Source organism: Triticum urartu, chromosome 1A (genome assembly GCF_056163025.1).
Source record: "Triticum urartu cultivar PI428250 chromosome 1A, HENAU_Tu73, whole genome shotgun sequence".
Classification (NCBI taxonomy): Eukaryota; Viridiplantae; Streptophyta; class Magnoliopsida; order Poales; family Poaceae; genus Triticum; species Triticum urartu.
Genome location: NC_141873.1, coordinates 512,581,012 through 512,603,732, shown reverse-complemented (window position 1 = coordinate 512,603,732; position 22,721 = coordinate 512,581,012). Strand labels below are relative to the sequence as shown.

The following is a 22,721-nucleotide window of genomic DNA, read 5'->3' as shown; positions in this document are numbered from 1 at the left end:
CCACCCAAGCGGCTGGCCTCCTTGCGGTGGTGTTCTTCACCCTCTTTCATCACCATGAAGCAGATCGTCGTTGTGCCGCTGTCCGGCACTGGCTAGCTTGCAGAATTTATATAGGCCTTTCAATGTCCTCATTATCAAGGAGCTGTCTCGGAATCAATAAGCAAAGGCTAGCTTGCAGATGTGCAGATGGGGGACATGAAAGGAGCGAAGGAAAGGGAACGGAACGAGCGAAGAAAGGCTGGGCTGGCTCCAATGGAGCTAGGACGGCGTGGAGTCAGCAGACGGGGGAGCGCAGGCGCTAGGCGGCGATCACGGGGCTCCACGTCTACCGTCGGGGCGGCATGCTCGATCTGCAGAGGACATGACGATGACAGGGGTATGTATCCCCTTGAAAGAAAATCAGTTCATAGAGCCTCTGTTTGGGTTTATTGTTTCTGAATTGTTGTCCCTGTTTCATGTTCACTAGAGAAACAAAAAGGTTACAAATTCATCTAATTTCAATGATCATGAAGAGGGGAACAAGTGATATGTATTCAAATTTGTGGTCTTTCGTCTGCCCATGATCTTTCTGTAGTACAGACATTCTTTTTCATATGCCTGCAACATTTGCGTTGAATTTATATGATGTTGCTCCTTAATTATTTACACTGATCGATGTACAGCAATATGAGTGCTGCCCTCTAGAGGAGCATCAAGCTCTAACACTATGCGCTTGCTCAAGTAGATCGAGAGCATCAACACCCGAAGGAGATATGGAGGGAGAGAAATAAGTATTATCCCCATTATTGCAATGCACAGGCTCTTTCTTTCTCGTTCTAGAATTTTTATAACTGCATTTGGGTGGACTATTTTGGTTTTTAAGTGACATTAATTACATTTCATTATGCTAATACTTACTTACCTTTTCTATTTGTTGAGACCAAATTTTGAGAATTAAACCAGTAGTGAATTCAATAGAATCTGAGACGCCTATAACCTTTGTGCAGGTCTGACATGAATAAGGCCGGTCGGTTTTGCAAGATTGAAAATGGTGTATCATGGCGCAACAATCATGATATCGATCAAATGTGAGGCCTCTTTCTAACAATCATGTATGACGGCCATTTTTTGTTTGTTTACTGTCTACTGTAGCATCACATCGCATATTTAAATACGAGGGGACACATTACAAAACAACCATACTGTATATCACTGTCCAGCACTTCACTTACTGCAACTTGATGGTCTACCTTCATCTTCATAAAGGGCCCATTTTTTGCATGCTATTATAGCTTAGAAAGAGCAATCTCCCCTGCTCTAACTTATTCTCTTAGTTGTCAGAGTGCAATTACTTTTACCATGAGTGAATATGTTCCCTTTTCTTCATTCATTTTGCTCAATATATACATGCAGGACTATGTTTTCTGAAGAATATCCAATAGTAAGGAGGGATTTGGCAGTTTACTTTACCTGATACATCAATCCCTTGCTCTAGCTGTTGTCTGTAGTGAAAAAGGGATTATTTGGCTTTTAGCCAATGTCTAACCAATTTATTAGAGCAACATATATATTAGTTGGGCCATCATACCAAATTACTTACGTATTTGTGCTCTTTTCTGTAGTTATTTTCTCCAAGCAAAAATCATAGGCCATGCCAACATATTTTACTGTGTCTATAACTACCTCCCTGTTGCCAACAATAGTCACTATAGCACTCTTTTACATGTTTCTTTCCACACCCTGTTTTGATTTCTAACTATCTTCTGACATAGGGACGAATCACATCACAAGAGATAGAAGACCTGTTCCTGATTTACGAAAGACAAAACTTGATACTGGTACATCACTGGGCAGTGTGTTAAACTTTGCTATTTCATATACATGGAAAATTTCATTCAGATCTGAGTTGCAATCATGCCATGTATGCAAAGTGGTTTTTTTCTTCAAATTTCGAAGCACACACATGTATTTATTTTGTACCCGTTGCAACGCACGGGCATTTTTGCTAGTTATAGACAAACCGTCTAATTTGCATAGTAGTCCTTGTTGACACACGGTAAGGTATGTCTCCGAGAGCATTATTATAAGTTGGCTAAATTAAACAAACTGGGAAGCTGAATTCAACACACGAATACTGAAACCCGAAGCAAATTTGCTTTAGGCAGATGGCTTGAGCAGGAAGGTAGGCAATTATAGTAGGTGCGTTCTCACGATTGTGCCCTGCAGAGAACATGCAACAAAATCCAAGTTAGATCATGCCAGCACTTGAGAAAAGTGGGACACGTGACTTTAATACTAGGACTGCCTTAACCTTAGATTATTTCCAAAGCAAAATTATGTTGTTTTGGGCTGGCTGCCATAAGCGTAAGTTATGTTTATTCTTGAGAAATTTGAATTAAATTTCCATAGCTGCGGGTTTATGAGTCTCGAAATAGCTTCTTTGAAAGGCATTATAAATCTCATCGGCAAATTAGCATATGTTTTACATGAGATGGAAGAGAGTACGTACTTGGGATAGATGTTTGCTGATCCAACTACAAGCCCGAACCACCTGCCTGCAGTAGTGGCGAAATGCTGAGAAGAGAATAAATGGATTCCTCATGCTCAAAAGCTTTGACGTCAAAACGAAAGAACCAATAGTTCTCAAGCTTCAATGCCGTCTCTAATACTTCTTTCAGTGCATTTTCCATTTCATGCTTCAGGAAAATGTTGATGTACTCTTGGTCCTCATCCATCATCCAGTTCATTTGTTGAATCACCACCCTTCTTATGCCTGGAGTATCGGAAGTTGGAGACTTGTACACTTCCAGTATCTTTGTAAGCATCTGGACGAACATATCGTCTGTAATCTCAGCACTCCTCAGCGCATCGGTGAACTGCTTTGCATTCCCGCTGATGCAAATTTGCACGCACAGGCCAATAAAGCTCTCCAGCAGCTTGCCTTGTTCAGTTATCAGCGCCTCCATCTCCTGTGTATACAGCGCATATAAGGATAATATTATTCCAACAAAATATAAATTTCAAAGGAAAACTAGTTGAATCAGAATAACAGGCCCTATGAATTTACTATGTTAAACAGGGAAGATGGAGAACTCTGTTTTCTTACATGACCAGAAGGTTCATCAGCACAACCTATCGCTTCTATTTTATCCGATGCAATCTTGATTGCTTCCAATACCTGTGACAGCATTCATATACTTGTCATCCCCAAAAATCAAATGTATACCAGTGAGTTTAAAATAAAATATGGATTTATCATGCAAGGGTGATATATATGTATATGCACCATTTCAAGCATAATATGCACGGGCGGCTCCAGGAATTTGCAACCGGGTATTCATGTGTATTCATTTTGCCAAAATCATTGCTGTTTTTCGAAAATTGTCACTGTTTTGCCAAAATCAACACTGTTTTGTAAACATCATGGGTATTCACATGAAGACCCAAGAATACCCCTAGCGCCGCCCCTGATAATATGTCAAATGAAGATAAATAAAAACTACTCCTCTGTCCCATAATATAAGAGCATTTTTGGCACTACATTAGTGTAAAAAACGCTCTTATATTATGGGATGGAGGGAGTATATGCTTCAGCAGAAGGAAGTGTAAGATAACCAAAGCCAACCCAACCTTTTTTATTTTTCGCATATGGGTGCAAAATAGATAAAAGTTAATTTTCTGTTCCAAGATTTGAATCAGGATAGGTGCTGCTTAGCAGTTACCTTTGGTAGAGCTTTGTTGATTATCTCCAGCTGATCACCATATTCTGCTCCCCGGTAACTCTGCAGATTCTGCAGGAATTTCGCCACCATAATTCTATGCTCTGCAGACTCATCAGAGAGCAGCGAGACAATTCGCTGCATGCCTTCAAGCTTAGTTTCTGACAATACTGGCTTGATGCTCCTTTCACTCACTATACTGAGCTCGCCGTTTTCTTTGGTAGGAGCAGTGAGCAATACCAACGCTTCGGCTGCCAACACTCTCATGGAGCTTTCTTGGACGTCATCAATTTCTTCAGCTAGGAGACCGATGAGTTTCCGGATGATTAGGTGTGACCTTTCTATCTCCTTTCTGGCAGTGTCATTTGAAGCTAGGCATGCAAGGATGTCTGCTGCTTGAGCAAGCATCTGTGGTTGGCTTTCAGGATGATCTATGAAGAACTTGCCAATATTCCTTATGGTGTACATATTACTGGACACTTGGCACCTGAGCTCCTCGCCGGTCTCACCAGCTGTGCTCACAAGCTTGCGCAAGACTTCTAGTGAGTTTTCGACTATCTTTTTATCAATATCAAAATCTAGCTTTTCATCTTGGCAGCTTGTAATGTGTATGATCTTGGAGAGCAGGTTCTTGGCATTCTTCACCTCCGCACAGTTTTCTGGATTAGTCAGGAGGTTGTCGAGAATATCCACACCAAGCAATTTGAGCTCTTTGCTTGCACAGGTTGAATTGCTGGAACTTCCACTGGTCTTGGTCCTGCGTGCGCTAAGCAGTGAAGAAATAGATTGAAAAATACCAGGAAAGTTCTCGACTTGAAGGCCAGGTGCGAGCTCCAGCAGTATGCGCGCAGCATGCCCTCTGGTGTCTTGTTCCACCTCTCTGTCCAAGCCCATCATGTATACTGCTTTCTCGACGGTATCAAGAGAAGATCGAATCTTGGTGAGCACCTTTTCTTTGTAGCATTCATCTTCGTGTTCCCTGCTTCTGAGGAGGTGGTCAAGAATACGAATTCCCAGCAGCTGGTCGTCCAGTGGGTCAGAGTTCAGTAGCTGCTTTGCAAAGGAAACCAAGTCCATGTTGACTGCTTCACGAAGATCACCATTGATGCATTTCAGAACGCATGCCTGTAGATAGCGAGAAAGAGCTAGAAACCCCCAGATATCTAGCTTGTACTTCATACAGACTAGAGTTATCCGTTTCAACGGGTTTGCCAATATCCCAGTTAGGAAATAGAGAATGCATTGGCTGAGCACTAATGCATAGAAGATGTTCAGAGACCACCTAATGTTCTTATGATCATAGTTCCCTTGATTCTGTTGATCCACATAATCTTGCCTTTTCAGACGCAATGAAGACATAACAATGCAAGCAATGAGTGCGGCTAGCCGCACTTGTCCAAGGACACTTGAGAAGAGGACTGCAAAGCAAGATCTACCAGATATGAAGACACCTTTTAACTCGTGCAATGCCAGAAGCTTGTCACCTAAGGACTCTGCAGGGCTTGCATGCCTCCGCCAACTTCCACGCCCGAGGACCGCAATTTTTTCCGCTTTTATCATTGTTTCGGGTAGGCGAAGGAAGAACTGGTCCTCGGCTTTCGCATTGTTAAAAAGCCTGCCAATTGAAAAACAAATTATATATGCAAAATAAAGCCGGGATCAACATATAATCATTGATGTAGTGATCTTTATAAGGTTGCCCATAATGAGAGTATTATAGCTAGTATCATGCATGTCAATTAGTCAATTTTAATAAGGTGACATAAAATTAAATAAAGAAAGAGATGATTGGGTATCATACACTAATATCATATGCATGATACTAACTTATGATGTTACCCACTACAGGCAGCCTAACCGACAAATCACAACTAGTGAATCTTTGTTAGAGCACAATTAGTAGATTTTGTCTTACTATTAATCTGATTTTAATACAGGACCCAACTGAACATTTACCATTTGTCAGATGAAACTTTTGATCAACAGATCACATCTTTTCAATTGGATCTACTTAATCGAATTGGCCTATTAGGTCAAAGTGGCACCATTGCCCATTGTCGTCCCTGAGGACGCACCGTCGCTTGTCGAGCCTGACCGCCACACTTCGAAGCGCCGCCCCACACAACACACACCACACACGCTGCGCTCACAGCCCCTGCAACGTGTCGAACGACACGGTACCCACAAGGGCCACCGTCGGCCACTGGTGTAGGCATGAATAGGTGGTCCTTTATCTATATCTATATCTACTAGGTATGCCGAGGGTAAATATGTATTAAGACCATAAAGCAACCATACATGACAAATCTTGATGCAAAATAAATAAACAAAATAAAACTATGTTTCATTTTATAAAGCGTAAATTTCTTGTTATTTATTAAACTTGCAAAATAGGTATGTGCCTATAATTGATCCGCTTTATTTGATTCCAAAGATAAGAGATTGGTTGATATTTATTTTTCTACAGACACGAAATTTATTCCTATTTATTTAGTTACCAAATATATCTGACCAGTTGTCAGGTTTATCATAAGAAACAATTTATATATGTGTCATGAATGTATTTCTGTATATAAGGTAGATTCGTTTACTGGGTTGCCAAAGACTGATTTGCTGAAAGCCAATAGGGATGCAAATTCGAGAGAAATCGGTCGAGGGTGGGAGGTTGGAGGAAGGCTTGGTGGGAAGAAAGTGAAACATGGAACCTTGTGTTCTTGTTAAGTAGTAGAGACAGAGATAGAGATATTTATACTTCTATTCTTCTTCTCTAATATCCCCTCCCTTCCTTTACGTAACTGTGTATTCATTTTCTGATAAAATTTGACAATGTAAGATGTGCTTTTTCAAATTCCTCGTAATTTCTTTTTAGCCCTCCAGAAAAAGCAAAGTATGTCTCTCGGGCTGGAAATAAAGCCAGTTGGGGTTTGCTAACGCTAGCGACACAGTCAATTGTCATAGTATGCCTCGCGGGCTGGATTTTGGGAATGGGCTTCGGCCCATTAGAAAAAAGAAAGGAAAATATACTTCCTCCCTCAGATTCCCCCTTTTCACGGATCAAATCTCCCTTGAGTCTAAAACCAGTTGAATCACCCCGTCAACTCCGTCAAACCGTATCAATCCGCCCATTAGTTTTGCTCTGAATTGTATGCAATTTTGGATTAGAGCATGTTAACTTGACAAAAAGGTGGATGAAGGGTGGTGGCGATGCTCACCGGTGGTGAAGGGTGGCCGGCGGGGTCGAGACACTATGGATCGACGGAGATCGATGATGGGAGTCCTGTGGTGGGTAGAACATCCTCAAGGGGTCATGGTATCAGCGGTGGTGGTGAGGTCGTCGGACGACCAGATAAAAGGGTCATTTTCATTTAGTGTTGAAAACAAAAGCCCAGTTGGGGTTTGCAAATACTAGCGACCCGTTAGTTGCCACATCACTCCTCTTGGGGTGGATTGTGGGAACAAGCTTCAGTATGTTAGAAATCTATATCTAATAATAAAGAAAGTATGTATTCTTGGTCCGTCATTGCTATTTTGCAGAAAACCTTATGATATTTCTGGTAATCAATGGACAGTACAATTTTAAGTAAGATTTTCTCTTTTGCAAAAAACTCTCTGATGTTTCTGGTAATCAACCCATAGACCAGTTTTAAGTCAGATTTAGGAAACCCCATGATAATTGGGTTAATAAACCCGCGGTGCATATTAAAAGCTTTTTAAAATATCATATATTTTAAACCCTAACTCCAAATTTAACATGTTATATATGAAATTTGATTAGGAAAAGGTGTAGAATTTGAATATAATGTTATTTTACCGTTAACTATTTAAAAAATGCTATTTAGGATGGAACCTTAATCAATAGTGCATGATCCATCTTTCTTTCATACCGATACGGATCCAGATAGGAAATGAACACCATAGCAAAACCAGGATTGAAGACAAAAAACCATCTATAACTAGGCATGCACACCTCACAAAAACCTCACAAAGAAAAGGTGATTTCTCATCTTATGCCGAGAGAAAAAATGCCTTAGGATTAACAACATTCAAACACCTTGTCATTGTGTGAGCATTGAGGCCACCATCAGCGAGGATTAGAACAAGGATAAGTGAAAACATAGATGGGATGCCATGTGTTGAAAGAAAAGACATGGACCTATTGGGATGTTGATTCATGGTTGTTGGGTTAGGGGAGTGGTATTTTTTTCTCCTTTGCAACGCATAGGCTCTTTTGCTAGTAATAATAAAATTAAAACATGAGAATGGCAAATAGATCAGCTTGCTGGGACTGGCACATTGAACAAGAGAGAAATTCGGGAAAACTAAAACTAAAATTACTAGTAAGGTACACGTGCATTGCACGCATGAGATTTGGCAACCAAATTATGAATAAATACCACACCATAGCATGTAAGCATTGATTCATATATGCATGATGTTGATGTTCGTTTAATTCTTATAGTTCATCTTATTCAAAATCAATAAGTTTTATAAAAAAGTTAATCTATTTTAAGATTCATAGAATTGTGCATTGTAGAGCATAAAGTAAAAATAAATAATGGCAATTCATTTAGAAAAAAATTTGGGCAATTATGATACAGAAAATTCTAGAACAAAGGAGAAGTGCTTGTATTTTGCTTGTACGCTGCTACGACCACTTCTTGCTTCTCTTGGGTTTCTGTGTTTATTTTTCGCTTTTCTTTGGACTTCCTTTCAGCACGTGTTTACTTTTTTGAATACACGTTGTACATTTTTTGTCTACACATGGACCATTTTGTGATACACATTGAACACTTCTGAAATATATGATGTACTTTTTTTAAATACATGTTAATCATTTTACAGGTACACGTTGAAACTTGTTTTTTGAATGATACAAAACATTAATTTAAAACATATTGAATATTTTTTAAATTGTATGAACATTTTACTAAAATGTCATGATTATATTTTTTAAATGCTTGATTTTTAATATGTTAGGTACATTTTTTAATGTTACAAAATATTATTTTAGAATTACATGATTTTTCTAAAATTTTATATACATTTTTTTAAAAAATACCATGATTTTTTTAATGTGTGACATTTTTTGAGTGCCGTTAACATCTTTTAGAAGTTGCGGGGACATTTAGGGAGTGTTGCAGGCTACGATGCGCTCTCTATCGCTGTAAATGATACGTAGCCGCTCCCGAAATGGAGGGCTTGGTCGTTAGTTGGTTTGGGCCTGGTTCTATTGTTGGGCTATGCATAGTTCCCTATTCACTAAGATGAAGCGATGAAGAATTGTTGCGGCGGATTGCAAAGTGGTCGTGGAAGATTTACAGAAGAACAATTCTACGAGCTACGGTGCAATTATACATGAAATAATAGCCCACTCTTCAGCTTTTGATTTTGTAGTTTTAGACATGAATTTAGGAGCTCCAACTATGAAGCTCACAACTTTCCGAGGCATGCATTATCTCTCGGTGGTGGCCACCGTGTCTGGTTAGGCCATCCCGGGAATCTACCTATCGTCCCTGTAAACATTGTGATGAATTAATAAAGCCTCACGACGTTGCCTTAAAAAATGAGAGCTCCTGTACTATGCCCGTAGACATCAAACAAGGCCCCTTTCACAGAAGGAGATGGACGAGGAAAGGAATTACTTGAAGGCCAAAGAAATGGAGGAGAGGAGGGAAGCCAAGGAGAGGAGAACGACGACAAAGGAGAGGAGGGCCAAGGTTGAGCAAGGTGGCCTAAAAAGAAAGAATCACAGAGCATGGAAAATGAGCAAAAGCTCATGTTCATGGACCGAAGTACTCTCTATGATAAGGCAAGAACGTACTTAGAGCTTTGATGCAGTCAAGTGTTGGCGATGAGGTCTATGTGAGGCTCCATGGGAGGGTTTGAAGGCTTTGGAGGGTGGCATGTGAGGGTTCATGGGTGGCAATGGAAACAATGGTGCCAATGGTGCCAATGGATAGATTGCAAGCACTAGTGGTGGCAATAGAGTTAATGACATTTGAGAGCTCTATGCATTCATATTCTAGGCACTTTTGTTTGTGTTTGTGTTTGTGTTGCACGATGCTTGCGGTTTTAGGCTTAAATTCGATCTTGAATTTGAAATATTATGGATTTAACATGAATTTGAAATATTGTTGATTATGTGTGTTGCAATGTTGCAAAGTTTAATTACGATGTCATAGTTTGTTTGAATATATATGTAATTGTGTAGCGAAGACGAAGGCCAAATTTTAGGGCACCCATTTTTGTTCTGCTGAAAAGGCAGAAACTTTTCCAGTAATAAAAAACTTCTCTCCCCACACTTAAAATCACTTTTAAGCCATTAAATAAATGGGCTACTGTTGAAGATGTTCTAATTTGTAGCATGTGTGACCTTACTCTGTAAAACAGAAAGCCTATTCGTAGTTACATCCTTTACAAAAAGTTTCATAGCCCTATTAATACTAACATGTGATTACTCATAAGTTTATATGCCACCACCGCCTCCTCTCTAAGAAAAAAACTTAGTGTTCATCTGTCTCTTGCTAGTGCCGCTGCCGGCTCGTCTCGTCTCCGGTGGCCTTAGAGTCATGGAGGCGTAGTGGACCTCGGCCCTGCCTGCGGGAGGGATCTTGCTTCAGTTTTAGGTGTTTTTGTGTGTTCATTTACGGTTTCTATCCTGCTCAGGAAGACGAGGTGGTGGTGACTCCCTGAAGATGGAATAAGGTTCTACCAGCCTAGCCTCCGTTCTGATGATGCATCTACCATCGCTGGAGGATGTGTGGAGATGTGTCTCCGGCAGATCTCGCGAGATTCGGTCGATGCTGGTCTTTGTGGATTTGCTTGGATCCAATCTTTGCCTGTCTTCATTCGTGTGTATAGAGGTTGGATCCATTCTATCTATGCACTTCTCTTCATCGATGGCGACTGCTGTTCTGGTTCACTGGTCCTTTGAAGCCTTAGCATGCATGACAACTTCCCGACTGTCTACTACAATAAGTTTGGCCCGGATTCCGTGAGGGAGGGGTGATAATGGCGACATGCCTTCTATTCGCTTCAGTGCTTATAGTTGTCGCTAGGTAGTCTACGGACAAGGATGCAATTTTTGTTATTTCTGTATTCTTTGTATTGCCATAGCATGATGAATAGATAGGAAGTTTCTCGAAGAAAGAAAAAAAAAGTATACATAGAGTGGGATGAGAATAACCACCTCAAGCAAGTTGTGGGAATAACTGTCACTACATATAACTAAAGTCATCTCCAACGCTGATATGCAAATCGGACACAGTATCCTTCCGTGGATCGGTGCGGACCAGTCCAAGGACAATGATGTGGGAGCCGGCCATCCAACCGTGCCCACATACGTTTCAAAGTGAATTTGAAAAAATTGGACAAATTTCATGCAAAATAAGATGGAATTCACTTAACTTCAAACATAATTTACATAAGACGGATAGTATTTTGTCCGTTTAACTAAAAACCTAAACTGCCCTATACTTGACGGTGACCTCGTACGCCATGCTGCGCTGGCCGTGGCACTATCATTGTCGTCCTCGTCGAAGTCGTCGTCGTCGAGCGTCGGTAGGGTGCGGGGTCGTGGCAGGGCTTCCCGACCGCTACCTGGCGCTCACAGATGATCTTCTCCGCTTGGTCCTGCACTGCGCGCAGTGCGGCCGCGGCCACCGCGAACATGGGTGGCGGAGAGACGGGCTACATAAGTCGACGGAGGCACTAGAGACCACTCCTTGTCGATGCGGCGGAGACGGTGCTTGCTCGTCTCCGTCGTGTTCTTCAACCGTTCGAGGGCCCATGCTATTGCGAGCTCTAGGCCCACGGTGATTTGTGGCCGTGACACGTCGGAGTCAGGTAACTCCACCAGGCGTGTGGCATTGCGCATGTCCCGCCGCGCCGCTCCTTGTCTGCATTCATGTGCGGGTCACAACGCTCCTGGAGGATGAGCTGTCGCCGCCATTACTACTTCTGCGGCAGTAGCCGATCACCGACGCCGAGATCGCGTGGGGCAGGCCGCCACTAGAGCGGGTAGGCGGTGGCGACAACCGCTCCTCCTTGACGCGGTAGGTAGGTGGCGATAGCCACTCCTCCTTAACGCGACATCCGATTTCGATGTCGCGGTTGCGTGGGCGAGAGCGGGGAGGGGAAGAAGGCTCCAACTTGATGGTGCGAAGAAGTGGCTCCGGAGGCGCCGCTCGACCGAGGCTGGGGAGGAGCGAGCGTCGGAGCATGAGCTCCATCTGCTCCTTGTACTCGGCGTTCTTCACCGCATACACTGTATCTTGCGAGAGGACGCATGTCTGCGGTGGTGCTGATGCGGTGGCTAGTCCTCCTCGTCACTGGAGGAGATGATGATCTCCTCCTTCGTGGAGGAGTCAGTGTTGAGGAGTTGGTCACCGGAGAAGAGCGAGGGCGGCGGTGCCACAATCCGGAGCCAAGGCCGAGGACTTGCCCATTGCTGGTGAGTGTTGGAAGATGGGAGAAGCGGAGGTGAGCAAAGATGTGGAGTGAAGAGTACGGTGTGGATGTGGGCGTCGCCAGTGCCGGTGCCGTGCTTAAATAGCCGCGCGCGTCCAGGCGAACATATGGTTAGCCTGCTTCATTGCGACGTAGAGGCCGAAATTGGTTTCTCAGGACGACGTGTTCACATTGAAGCAGTGTTGCCCGAGAGGTCACATCGCGCAGCATCAATGTTGGCCACTGCAGCTTTGGGCCGGTATGAATGCGATGCGGGAAGCGGCGCATCCATCGAAGAGAAAGTGTGGGAGAAGGTTTTAGGTGGGATCATGTTGTGAACACATGCGCGGCAGTGGTCCGTACGATGACAAGCCACCCCTACAAACGGTTTGCTTTTGGTTTACGTGAAAAAGAATGTCTGGACCAGTTCGCGGATGGATGCGGGACCATGTTGTATGACAAAATATATTCGGACCGTATGATTCAAAAAGATGCGAGGGAGTTTGAGGGTTATTGTTGGAGATGCTTGGTCCAGGTGTGTGGACAGCGTGGTAATGGAACGTCTGGCTCGGTTGCTCGGCTCAGCGGGCGCAGTGAAGCACACACTCGGTCGGTGGCTCGGCGACACGGGCAGCGTGACAACGACGCATGGTGATAGGCTTCAGATCTCCGCCACATCCTCCGCTCTCTTGTCTACTGCGGCCGTTGGCTTCCCAACGTCGTTCCATGCTGCTACATTCACCTCGTCAGCACCCGGTGTTGTGCGCTGCTTGGCGTCATTTCAGGTGGTGTTTGATTCTCTAGTCCTATGATTTTTTCTAGTTTTAACTAAAAAGTCCCTAGTCCTTAAAAAGTCTCTCTTTGTTTGTTTTCAGAAACTAAAAAGTTCCTAGTCTCTTCCTAGAGGCTATTAAATGACCATGTTGCCCCTAGTATATAGAAAAATTACAATCAAACAACACCATGGGATGGCAGGCCAATGGGTGCATGGAGGGGCATTGTTGGAAAAGTCTCCAAAAAACTCTTCGTGAATGTCTTCTTCATTTAGTCCTAAATACCTGGTTTAGTCCCTGAAAAGCCCCTCCCGTTTGATAAAAAAGTCTATAAAAGGGACTTTTTCTAATCCCTACATAAAAAAGTCCCTCGAAACAAACACCCCCTCTGAGAGGGCCAACAGGCACGCAGCTAGTCCACTTCCTACCCCACCGTGCCTAGCCGTCCGAACCTTTTTTAGATGAAAGGCATCAGTCTGATTTTATAAATGAAGCCATCAGGCAGCGTATTTTCTCTGGTTCTTTTTAATTTACATATAAGCTTCGTCTAAAGTTAAAATATCTCTACTTTAACCAAATATATAAAAAAAGTATAAACATTCACAATGCCAAATCAATATTGTTAGACTCGTTATAAAATGCACTTTCATAATATATACATTTGGTATTGTATATGTTGATATTTTTTAATATAAATTTGGTCAAACTTTTCAATGTTTGATTTGACACAAATATACGCAGAGTAAAAATGACCGAAAGGAGTACAATATAACCAAACATAAGATAGAGTCGGTCACACTAGTGCAGAATCGGGTTTTAGTCCCGATTCGTACGGACCTTTAGTCCTGGTTCTGCATCCGGCACTAAAGGGTGGGGACTAAAGGTCCCCTCCCCTTTAGTCCCGGTTCAACACGACCCAGGACCAAAGGCCCTCCACGTGACATGAGCCCGCGCCGGGGGCTGGGGGACCTTTAGTCCCAGTTGGTAACACCAACGACTAAAGGAATTTTTTTGAATTTATTTTTGAATTTTTTTCAGATTTCAAATTTCTGAATTATTTGACAATTTAATCTCTAATCACGCCTCATCACTACTCAGGTGTGGAGCACTCATTCCAAATCATCTAACTTTCCGACGGGTCACCCATCCCTCTCACTACTCCAGCCTGGGAACAGTTAACTTTTGAGTTTTATTTCTCCAAGTCTGCACTTGTTGCTTTCCTGACAATAGTAAACTGTCAATCCTATTAACCCTTAGGAGTTTAGTTTGAGCATGAAGTCACACATTTCACCGTTTGAGTTCGAAACTATTATTGTAAAAACAATAATTATTTATTAACACTAATATTTCTTGAGTAAGTAGTTTGGCCATGGTTTGACCAAAGTTTGACCAAAATTAACTAAAATTTAAGCATAACTTTTTTCCTTTCAGAATTTGTGGATTCTAAAAATTTATGAAACGCCCTACGGCGGTCGAAATCGGAACTGGTTTTTCGTGCTGAACACTTTGATATATTATACATTTTTTTCGACATCATATGCAAAAGTTATGGTCATTTTACTTTTTCATAACACTTTCTTGCAAAACATGTCGAAATTCATATTTTTAAATTTCCCTAACTAGTAGATGTAGTAACATAACTACATATCGAAGGATTTTAATTGTTGAAGTTTTTACCATTTTCTTTTGTTTTTTTTCAAAACTGAAAAGGCGATAAGGAGGGTAGAGTTTGAAAATTGCAGAACCCCTCTAGTCCGGGTTGGAGCCACCAACCGAGATACCCCTTTAGTCCCGCAGTCCCGCTTTGTGTCACAAATCGAGACTAAAGGGGCCCGTGGGCCCCCGGCCTGCCACCACCCCTTTAGTCCCGGTTTGTGACACAAATCGGGACTACAAATGAACCGGGACTAATGCATAGCCGTTTGAACCGGGACTAATAAGGTGAACATTAGGTCATTTTTCTACTAATGTCACAATCACAAAGACAATACAAAAGTACATGGCGCACAGGCCAGAGACAAGCGGCGCGCAGGCTGATTACCTAAGAAAGTATGTAGAGTATAGGCCACCACCTAGAACCAAACATTTCCGCTTCGGTATACCCTCGTAAATACATCAACAGACAAGATCTCTCCATACCCCTTTAGTCCCGGTTTGTGACACAAATCGGGACTACAAATGAACCGGGACTAATGCATAGCCGTTTGAACCGGGACTAAAGGTGAACATTAGGTCATTTTTCTAATAATGTCACAATCACAAAGACAATACAAAAGTACATGGCGCACAGGCCAGAGACAAGCGGCGCGCAGGCTGATTACCTAAGAAAGTATGTAGAGTATAGGCCACCACCTAGAACCAAACATTTCCACTTCGGTATACCCTCGTAAATACATCAACGGACAAGATCTATCCATACCTCTTCATAATAAAGGGCATGATGGTCTTTTTTAAAAACACTTCAAATAATTAGTGAGGAAAAAGGGAGAAGCCAGGATTTGAACCCGGCTCTGCAGGATGTAGGGTCGCACAAACCACTAGCCCACTGTAGAAGTTGCGCTAAAACAACAGGGCGCAACCTATTAAAGGAAAAGTGCCGGTTATTCCACTGACTTTTTTGGTTTTTTCTAATTTTGTTTTCTCAAAGTAATTTCAGGATTTCTCTGTATTTACTGTGCTTTTTTATTTTTCCTTTGTTTGTTTCTAGATTTTCATCGGTCTTTTTTCTTTACTTCTTCGGTATTGTTTGGTTCTTTCTCGTTTTTATCAGTTTCTATGTTTTTTCTTGTTTTTTACTGTCTAGTCATACACAATTTTGGTATGTATCAAATGCATTTTTCTAATACACATTTGATAATTTTTAAATATAAAATTAACATTTTTTAAGATATAGTCAACATTTTTTTGTACACATTTAATATTTTTAAATGCTTCATTAACATTTTTCTAAATACAAGATTAAATGTTTTGAATATATCATCATTCATCACCATTATTTTCATACACATTTCACATATTTCAAATGCTTGATTAACATTTTTGGACTACAATTTTAACATTTTTGCAATATGTGTTCAACATTATTTCTGCACACATTTAATATTTTTCAAATGCTGGATTAACATTGTTGAAATACTTGTTTTGGATTTTCTTCAAATGCTTGGATTAATATTTTTAAATACAAGTTTATTAATTTTTAATACATGGTTAACATATTTTTTCTATACACGTTTAACATTTTTCAAATGTTTCATTAACATGTTTTAAGTACTTGTTTAACTTTTTTTCCAAATGCTTGGATTAAATTTTATAAAAACATCTCCAACTTTTTTCAGACACATTATATATTTATTGTATACATGAGAAACATTTTTTTTACACATTTAACATTTTTCAAATGCTTGGTTAACAATTTTAGTGTTGGATGGGAAATGTTCTTCCAATATACTTATTTAGAATATTTGATGCATAAATGAAAGTAAAAAAAAATGAAAACAGCAACGTGAAAAAATGAGGTTCTGCCCTCCCGCTAGTTTGGGCCTCGCTTGAAAAAAACACTTAAAATAATTATAGAAGAAAAAGGCAGATGCCTACGTAGCTTCCGGCTTAATGCGAGGCTTCCCTATGTTTCACTATAAGAGAAAAAAGGGGCACCCCTGATTCTTGGCCTGTGTACGTATAGCTCCTTTGAAAATAAGTTCACAAATTTGAAAATTGTTCGGGGGTTAAATTTTGAAATTTTATGAATTTGGAAAATGTTTGCGACTTTGAAAATTGTTGCGACTTCAAATTTCAAAAAGGTCATGAATTTGGAAAAAGTTTATGGATTTGAAAACGGTCAGAAGTTTTAAAAAGGTTGCGAATTTAAAAGTTGTCCACAAGTTATTTTTTTTAAAAGTAATGATCTTGAAAAAAGTTAACAATAATGTCGCAAATATCAAAATAATATGTTTCACAAATTTTAAAAATGTTCACCAGTACAAAAGAAAGTTCTTGAAAAATAAAAAGGAAAAAATAAACCAAAAAAGAAAAAGGAAAGAGAAAAAACTGAGCGAAAACTATGCGGCTACTGCAAAGCTCGGACTCGCCAGCGGGATGACTACAGAGCCACAGGGGATGCTTACTGGTAAAACTGACCAAAGGGACCATCTGGAGCTGTGATGATCACACACGGGAGCCAGAGCTCCGGCCAACGGAACATGCAGATGACTAGGATGTTGCACAGTGGAGAGAAATCGAGTTAGGGATTTTTTTTTTGAGAAAAAAAATTAGGGATGTAAACCGGGTCCTGTTTAACCCTGTTTAAGCCCACTTATGATTTAACAGTCCAATACAATTTTTTTCTCCAGGAAAAATGAACTATTGAACTAGCTAAAAATAACTAAACCAAATTTACAGTCGCCGTTTATTTGCTATTTACATGCCTAAATCGAGCAGGAGGCTAAAGGATTATCTCACCTGTGGATTGGCTGCAGTGGTTGACCGGAGGCCGCCAAGGAGTTCTTTAGGGTCAGTGTTTTGGAAGTGGCAGCTAGGCTGTTCAAGTCCGCTTCCATCTATAAGGTTAGTCATAGTGGGGAGTAACTTAAAATAGTGTCATACATATGACGCTAGTTTATGTTACTATCTTCATAGTGTGAACTGTTATAGAAATAGTGCCATATATGCTTGCATTTATTAGTTTGTAGACTCAACTTTTTTTGAGAACCACTATATGATGGTAACATAAGATGTTACTTTAAGGCTGGTCATAGTGGAAGTAACATAGACGCCACATAAGAAAAAATGGTGAGGTGGCAAGTAGTTAATGACGAGAGAGGCAAATAAAGTAACATAATATGTTACCATCACATAGCGCTTCTCAATGCAAGATAAATCTACAAAGTAATAAATAAACACATCTGTGTTACCATGCATATGACACTACACACTATGAAGGTAGTAGTAATATAAACTCGTAACATATGCATTTTACTAGTCTAAGTTACTCTACACTATGATCAGCCTAATAAAACACCTCTCTTATTAATTAGCTGTCATATAAGTAAACTTATCTTGAAATGTGTTATGTTACTAGCTAAGTTACTGTCACTACGACTAGCCTAAACGAATGGAATATAAATCAAGCCAAATGTCCAGTATGGTTATTCTATCCAGTCTGGAAGTTAGATCCTCCCTGATGTTCTAAAAGTAATAATCATTGGAGGTGTTTGGAGCCTATCCTCGCTTGCTACGTCTCTCATGGTCAAATCTGACCATCACTTGTCATGATTCACTCCCATGATGGTAGGACATGTACACTTCGCTCGATTTTTTGTCCAAAAAAACCACCTGTCCAATAAAATTGCCAGAAAAGACCCTCTCTGATTAAAATTGACAAAAAAGACCCCTGAGCCATGGCGGCAGGCGCGCCAACCGACACGTGGCACCTGCCGCCACGGTGCGAGGCGGCAGCCCCTGCCGTCACCGGGCCAGGCGGCAGGCTGCCCATAACTGAAATCAGCAATCGCGACGGAACGGAGCTGCCGTGGTGGGCCCTGCCGCCTTAGTGGCTGGCGGCAATACTGTAGCTGCTGGGCCCCGCCGCCTCACGGGCTGGCGGCTACACTCAATTTTCAGTCTCGCTGTACGTTTTAAGTTTAAAATATACTGTATTATAATCAGTACGTTTAAGCTAGCTAGCAACTGGCACGGCAGAACATGCGTGCATGCATGTAACAGCTGGTCTTGCACTGCATCTCACATGCATGAGATTGCACGAGGAGGAAGGCAGCAGTTTGTTTATGGGTGGAAACTACTCCCTCCGTTCCTAAATATTTGTCTTTCTAAACATTTCAAATGACTACTACATACGGATGTATATAGACATATTTTAGAGTGTAGATTCACTCATTTTGCTCTGTATGTAGTCACTTGTTGAAATGACTAGAAAGACAAGTATTTAGGAACGGAGGGAGTAGAAAGTAGTAAAACCAAGGCAAAAAGGTGATATTGCACTGCATCTCACAGTGTTGCCGCCTGCTCTTGAGGCGTCAGGGCCCATCACGTCAGCCCCGTTCCGTTGCTACATCTGATTCCGGTTATGAGCAGCCTGCCGCCTCGCACCGTGGCGGCAGGAGCGACGTGTCGCCTGGTGCGCCTGCCGCCACGGTCAGGGGGTCTTTTTTGTCAAAAAATTTCAAAGAGGGTCTTTTCTGTTAATTATGTTGGGCAGGTGGTCTCTTTCAACAAAAAATCCACTTCGCTCTAGCATATTTAGAGCAAAGAAGATTAGCTACGTTGCGCAGATATTTCAGAAAGTGTGCGTATCTAGCCGGATACTGTTCGGATACTCGGATACTGCCCTGATATTGCCCGATACGTATTTTATAAGTATCCCTCGATATTTTGATTTTTTAAAAAATAATGTTTGATACTCCTAGGATACTTCTGCGATACGTTTTGGATACCTGAAACCTCTCTTTCGACGTGAAATCCCCTCAATAATAAAGGCACATCTTTTGAAGATTTCCAACATGGGCGTGAGTTCATATGAAAATATGTCTGTCAATGTTTTTGTTCAATTGAAAGGTGAACAAAAGAGCGTGGATGTATTGATTGGAACGGCAAACCTAGGCAAATCTCATTGCCAATTAATGGAAGTGGACTAAATGCAAGAAAAGAAAGGGGTAATCGTATTGAGGCATGCTTTCACCTAGAAGCTCCTTAAAATTTTCTTCATTTTTGTAATAATTAATATAGGTAACATCTATATATAAACGTATCCCTGTATCCATGTTTTTAGAAAACTGACGTATTAAGCGTATCTCTGTATCGCGTATTCGATATGTATCCAAGTATCCGTGCAACATAGAAGATAAGTTGCTCTCTTTAAAAAAAGATTTATTGCAAGGTAATTGTCTAAGAAAAAGTAAATACATCAAAAGCGAACGATTCGTATGTAAAAGAATGAGTGATATACCAGGTAGCTTCCATGAAGACGATGATGGTTACAAACCAGAAGTCCTTCTGCTTGATCAGAGTGGAGAAACCACCGAGTAGCACCACGGTGGCCCAGGCAAAAGCCAGCGCACCACAGCCACTCATCAGCTTGTAGAAGAAGGCCATCCGGACGGCCATGGTATTGATCTTCTCTTCCGGCAGCTTAAGCTCATGTTTCGGAGGGTGGTGCTGGCTGTTTTCGTGACTGAGTTCTGCTTGGCTCGGCTGCTCCATTGCTGTGGCCTCTCTCTCTCTCTCTCTCTCTCTCTCTCTCTCTCTCTCTCTCTCTATTGACTGAGGGGCACCGTCATTTTATAGTGTCCATGCGTAGGTTCTTTCATCTTGCAAACGCGGGATTCCTCCACTTGATTTCCACCGTAGGATGCAATTCTCCGCGGTGTGTGCGGATTGGTCAACGAAACTTTTTTTTCACCGATACCAAGTTAGACTGAGCTGGAGGTTCGTTTTCTAAGCGGCAGCGCCTTGGCAGCTATAGCTAGTTTAGTGGCATAAAAAAAAACAGAATGGCGTTTTGGCACATGGGAGTGTGCGCTCCTGATTTTTAATATGTGTTTTAAACATATTTTGAAATGTCAAAAAATTCCAAACAAAAATTTGATACGTACATCTTAATATTGTACATGCTCACAACGTCGTTTTGTGAAAAACCGACAACTTATGTGTCGTATGTGAAAAAGACAAATTCCGATCTTAGAAAAAATGCTTTCACAAGACATCCTTTTGTCCCTTTTATACAAGCCACAAAAAATGTTGGTTTCTTCCAAACTTGACGTGCACACAAATAATGTCGAGATGTATGCGCCAAATTATTTTAGAAATGTTTTCACACTTTAAAATATTTTTTCGCGTGCAGGAGCGCGCGCTCCCGGGAGCACCAATGGATTTCCACATTACGAATTCCTTTTCTTTGCTATACGCTTATTGTGAGAACGCAATGAGCTGTCCTTCTCGAGCGGGGCTGTGTTTGAGTGTTGCGTTGGATGATAATGGTGGGCCCCAAATTTACATCTTTGAATAAGAATGGTGGCCCGCAACCCATCGCTATAGGAAAGCCTCATAGGTCACGTAGGATCGGATGTCAGAAAAAGTGATGCCTCATAGGCCACGTAGGATCAGATGTCAGAAAAAGTAGGTTCGAGTAGAGCAGTGGGATCCTCTGCAGGAGACGGGTGCTTGGGAAGAAAAAATATGTGGTCCGATGCATAAAGCTAAAAATGTTGAAGTGAAAAGTAGGGACACATGTGTGATGTGAATCTTTATTTTCTATTCTTTGATGAGGTCCACTGATGATAGCTTGTATTGAGAAGAAAAAATCAATATAAATGGCTCAAGTTACATTTTATCATGGAGCATCTATATCCACATACTACCATTGTACATGCCCTAAACCATCCTTGGTTACGTCAGAAGGGCACACGTGGGTGCATGTGCAAGCTCATAGCCTCATACGTACTACATACTACTCTGTACTAAAAACAAGTTTGAAATGAATGGAGCTTCGTTCGTACTTGGTCAAGTCAAGAAAAATATTAGGAGTCTACCTTGGAGCAACCACTACCGCCAGTTTTCATTGGATCCGTATGAATAAATACAAAATGACTTGACCATTAGCCGTACTATCAATTGGAATAGTAGTTTTTAGAAGGTCGATATTCAAATCTTTTAGAGGAAGGCCCTGGGCGACTCGGGGGCCTCCAACCCTAGGCACCGCCGCCGCCCTCTCCTTCTCCCCTCCTCGCGCCGCCGCCGGGTGAAACCCGCGTGGCAGACGGCGGCGGCGGCAGGACTCCCTCTCCCGACTCCCCTTTTTCCGTGGGCGGCGGATCTAGGCGGCAGGCGGCGGTGTCCTGCGGCGGCAGGCCTCGGCGAGCGGTGGCGGGGCACGCGGCGGCGAGCCTCGGCAGGCGGTGGCGGCTGCGCACGGGGCTGATTCCGGGGCGGCGGCGCGGGCTTGGATCCATCGCGGATCTGACCTGTGGGCGCGGCCTCGGCCTCCCCTGCTCGGCCGTCGGGTCTCGGTGGGGGCTTCTCCGTGCTGAGATCTGGCAAGCGGGATCATCCAGATCCCGGCAAGGACGGCGGCGACCCGTGCACGAGAGATGGAGGTCTTCGATCAGATCTGGGTGAAAACCTGCTATTGGCTTTTGCCAAGGCTGGCGATGGCGACGCTGTCTGCGTCGTTCCCTTCCTGAAGGCATCGCCGTGGAGATGTTCAAGGCCACTCTCTGCTACCTCCGGGGGAAACCCTAGATCAGTAGGTCGGATGACGACGGCTCTCTGGTGTCGTTTCCCCCTTGAAGGTGTCATTCTTGGAGGTGCACACGGACTCGAGGGACTAGAGGACGGCGACTTTGGTGGAGCGGTGCTTCATCTTACACATTGATAGTGGCGGATCTCGGCGGCATGGTGCTGTGGAGACTCGGCGTCTGATGCGCGGAGATGGACTCGTGCAGGAGGAGGAAGCTGTCTGGCGTCATGGGGGCGTCGATGGCAGAGTGGCCAGACAAGGTAGAAGCCTCAATATGAGCTGAAGGCGGACCTGTGAAAGATGGCGGCGACGACACACGAGTGCGTCTGACCGGATTGTGCCCCAGACCCGGTATGTGGCTCGGCTAGGGTTTCCGGCTTTTGATGTTAGGCTTAGGTGAGTGGTTTGGGGTAGTGGCCCAGCTAGCACCCCTTCATCATATGGATAGGAGTAATGGCATATGTTGCCAAGATGATGGATTCAGGTATATTGTTTGTAATACTTTGTAAGATCCTCGAGAATAATCAATAAAGTGGCCGTATGCATCTCCCA

General features: G+C 42.4%; 1 protein-coding gene across 2 annotated transcripts; it reads left to right on the top strand.

The window, feature by feature from the left end:
- The first annotated feature begins 312 nt into the window (after positions 1–312).
- On the top strand, positions 313–5,421 carry LOC125536588 (uncharacterized). 2 transcript variants are annotated; one of them, XM_087527660.1, is made up of 8 exons: positions 313–376; positions 663–770; positions 987–1,067; positions 1,752–1,817; positions 3,923–4,028; positions 4,124–4,240; positions 4,423–4,638; positions 5,043–5,421. In XM_087527660.1, coding segments are annotated over exons 3-7 (330 nt in total). In that variant the 5' UTR covers positions 313–376; positions 663–770; positions 987–1,027; the 3' UTR covers positions 4,424–4,638; positions 5,043–5,421. The 2 variants fall into 2 exon arrangements, with proteins under 2 accessions (XP_087383786.1, XP_087383784.1); XM_087527658.1 differs by having other exon boundaries at positions 318–376; positions 4,326–4,638.
- The last annotated feature ends 17,300 nt before the right edge of the window (positions 5,422–22,721 follow it).

Coding starts and splice junctions, on each gene's coding strand:
- LOC125536588 (XM_087527660.1), top strand. CDS start 1,028: ATGGTGTATCATGGCGCAACAATCATGATATCGATCAAAT. Junction 1,068..1,751: donor AATCATGATATCGATCAAAT/GTGAGGCCTCTT, acceptor CTTCTGACATAG/GGACGAATCACATCACAAGA. Junction 1,818..3,922: donor AAAGACAAAACTTGATACTG/GTACATCACTGG, acceptor TTTCTTTGGTAG/GAGCAGTGAGCAATACCAAC.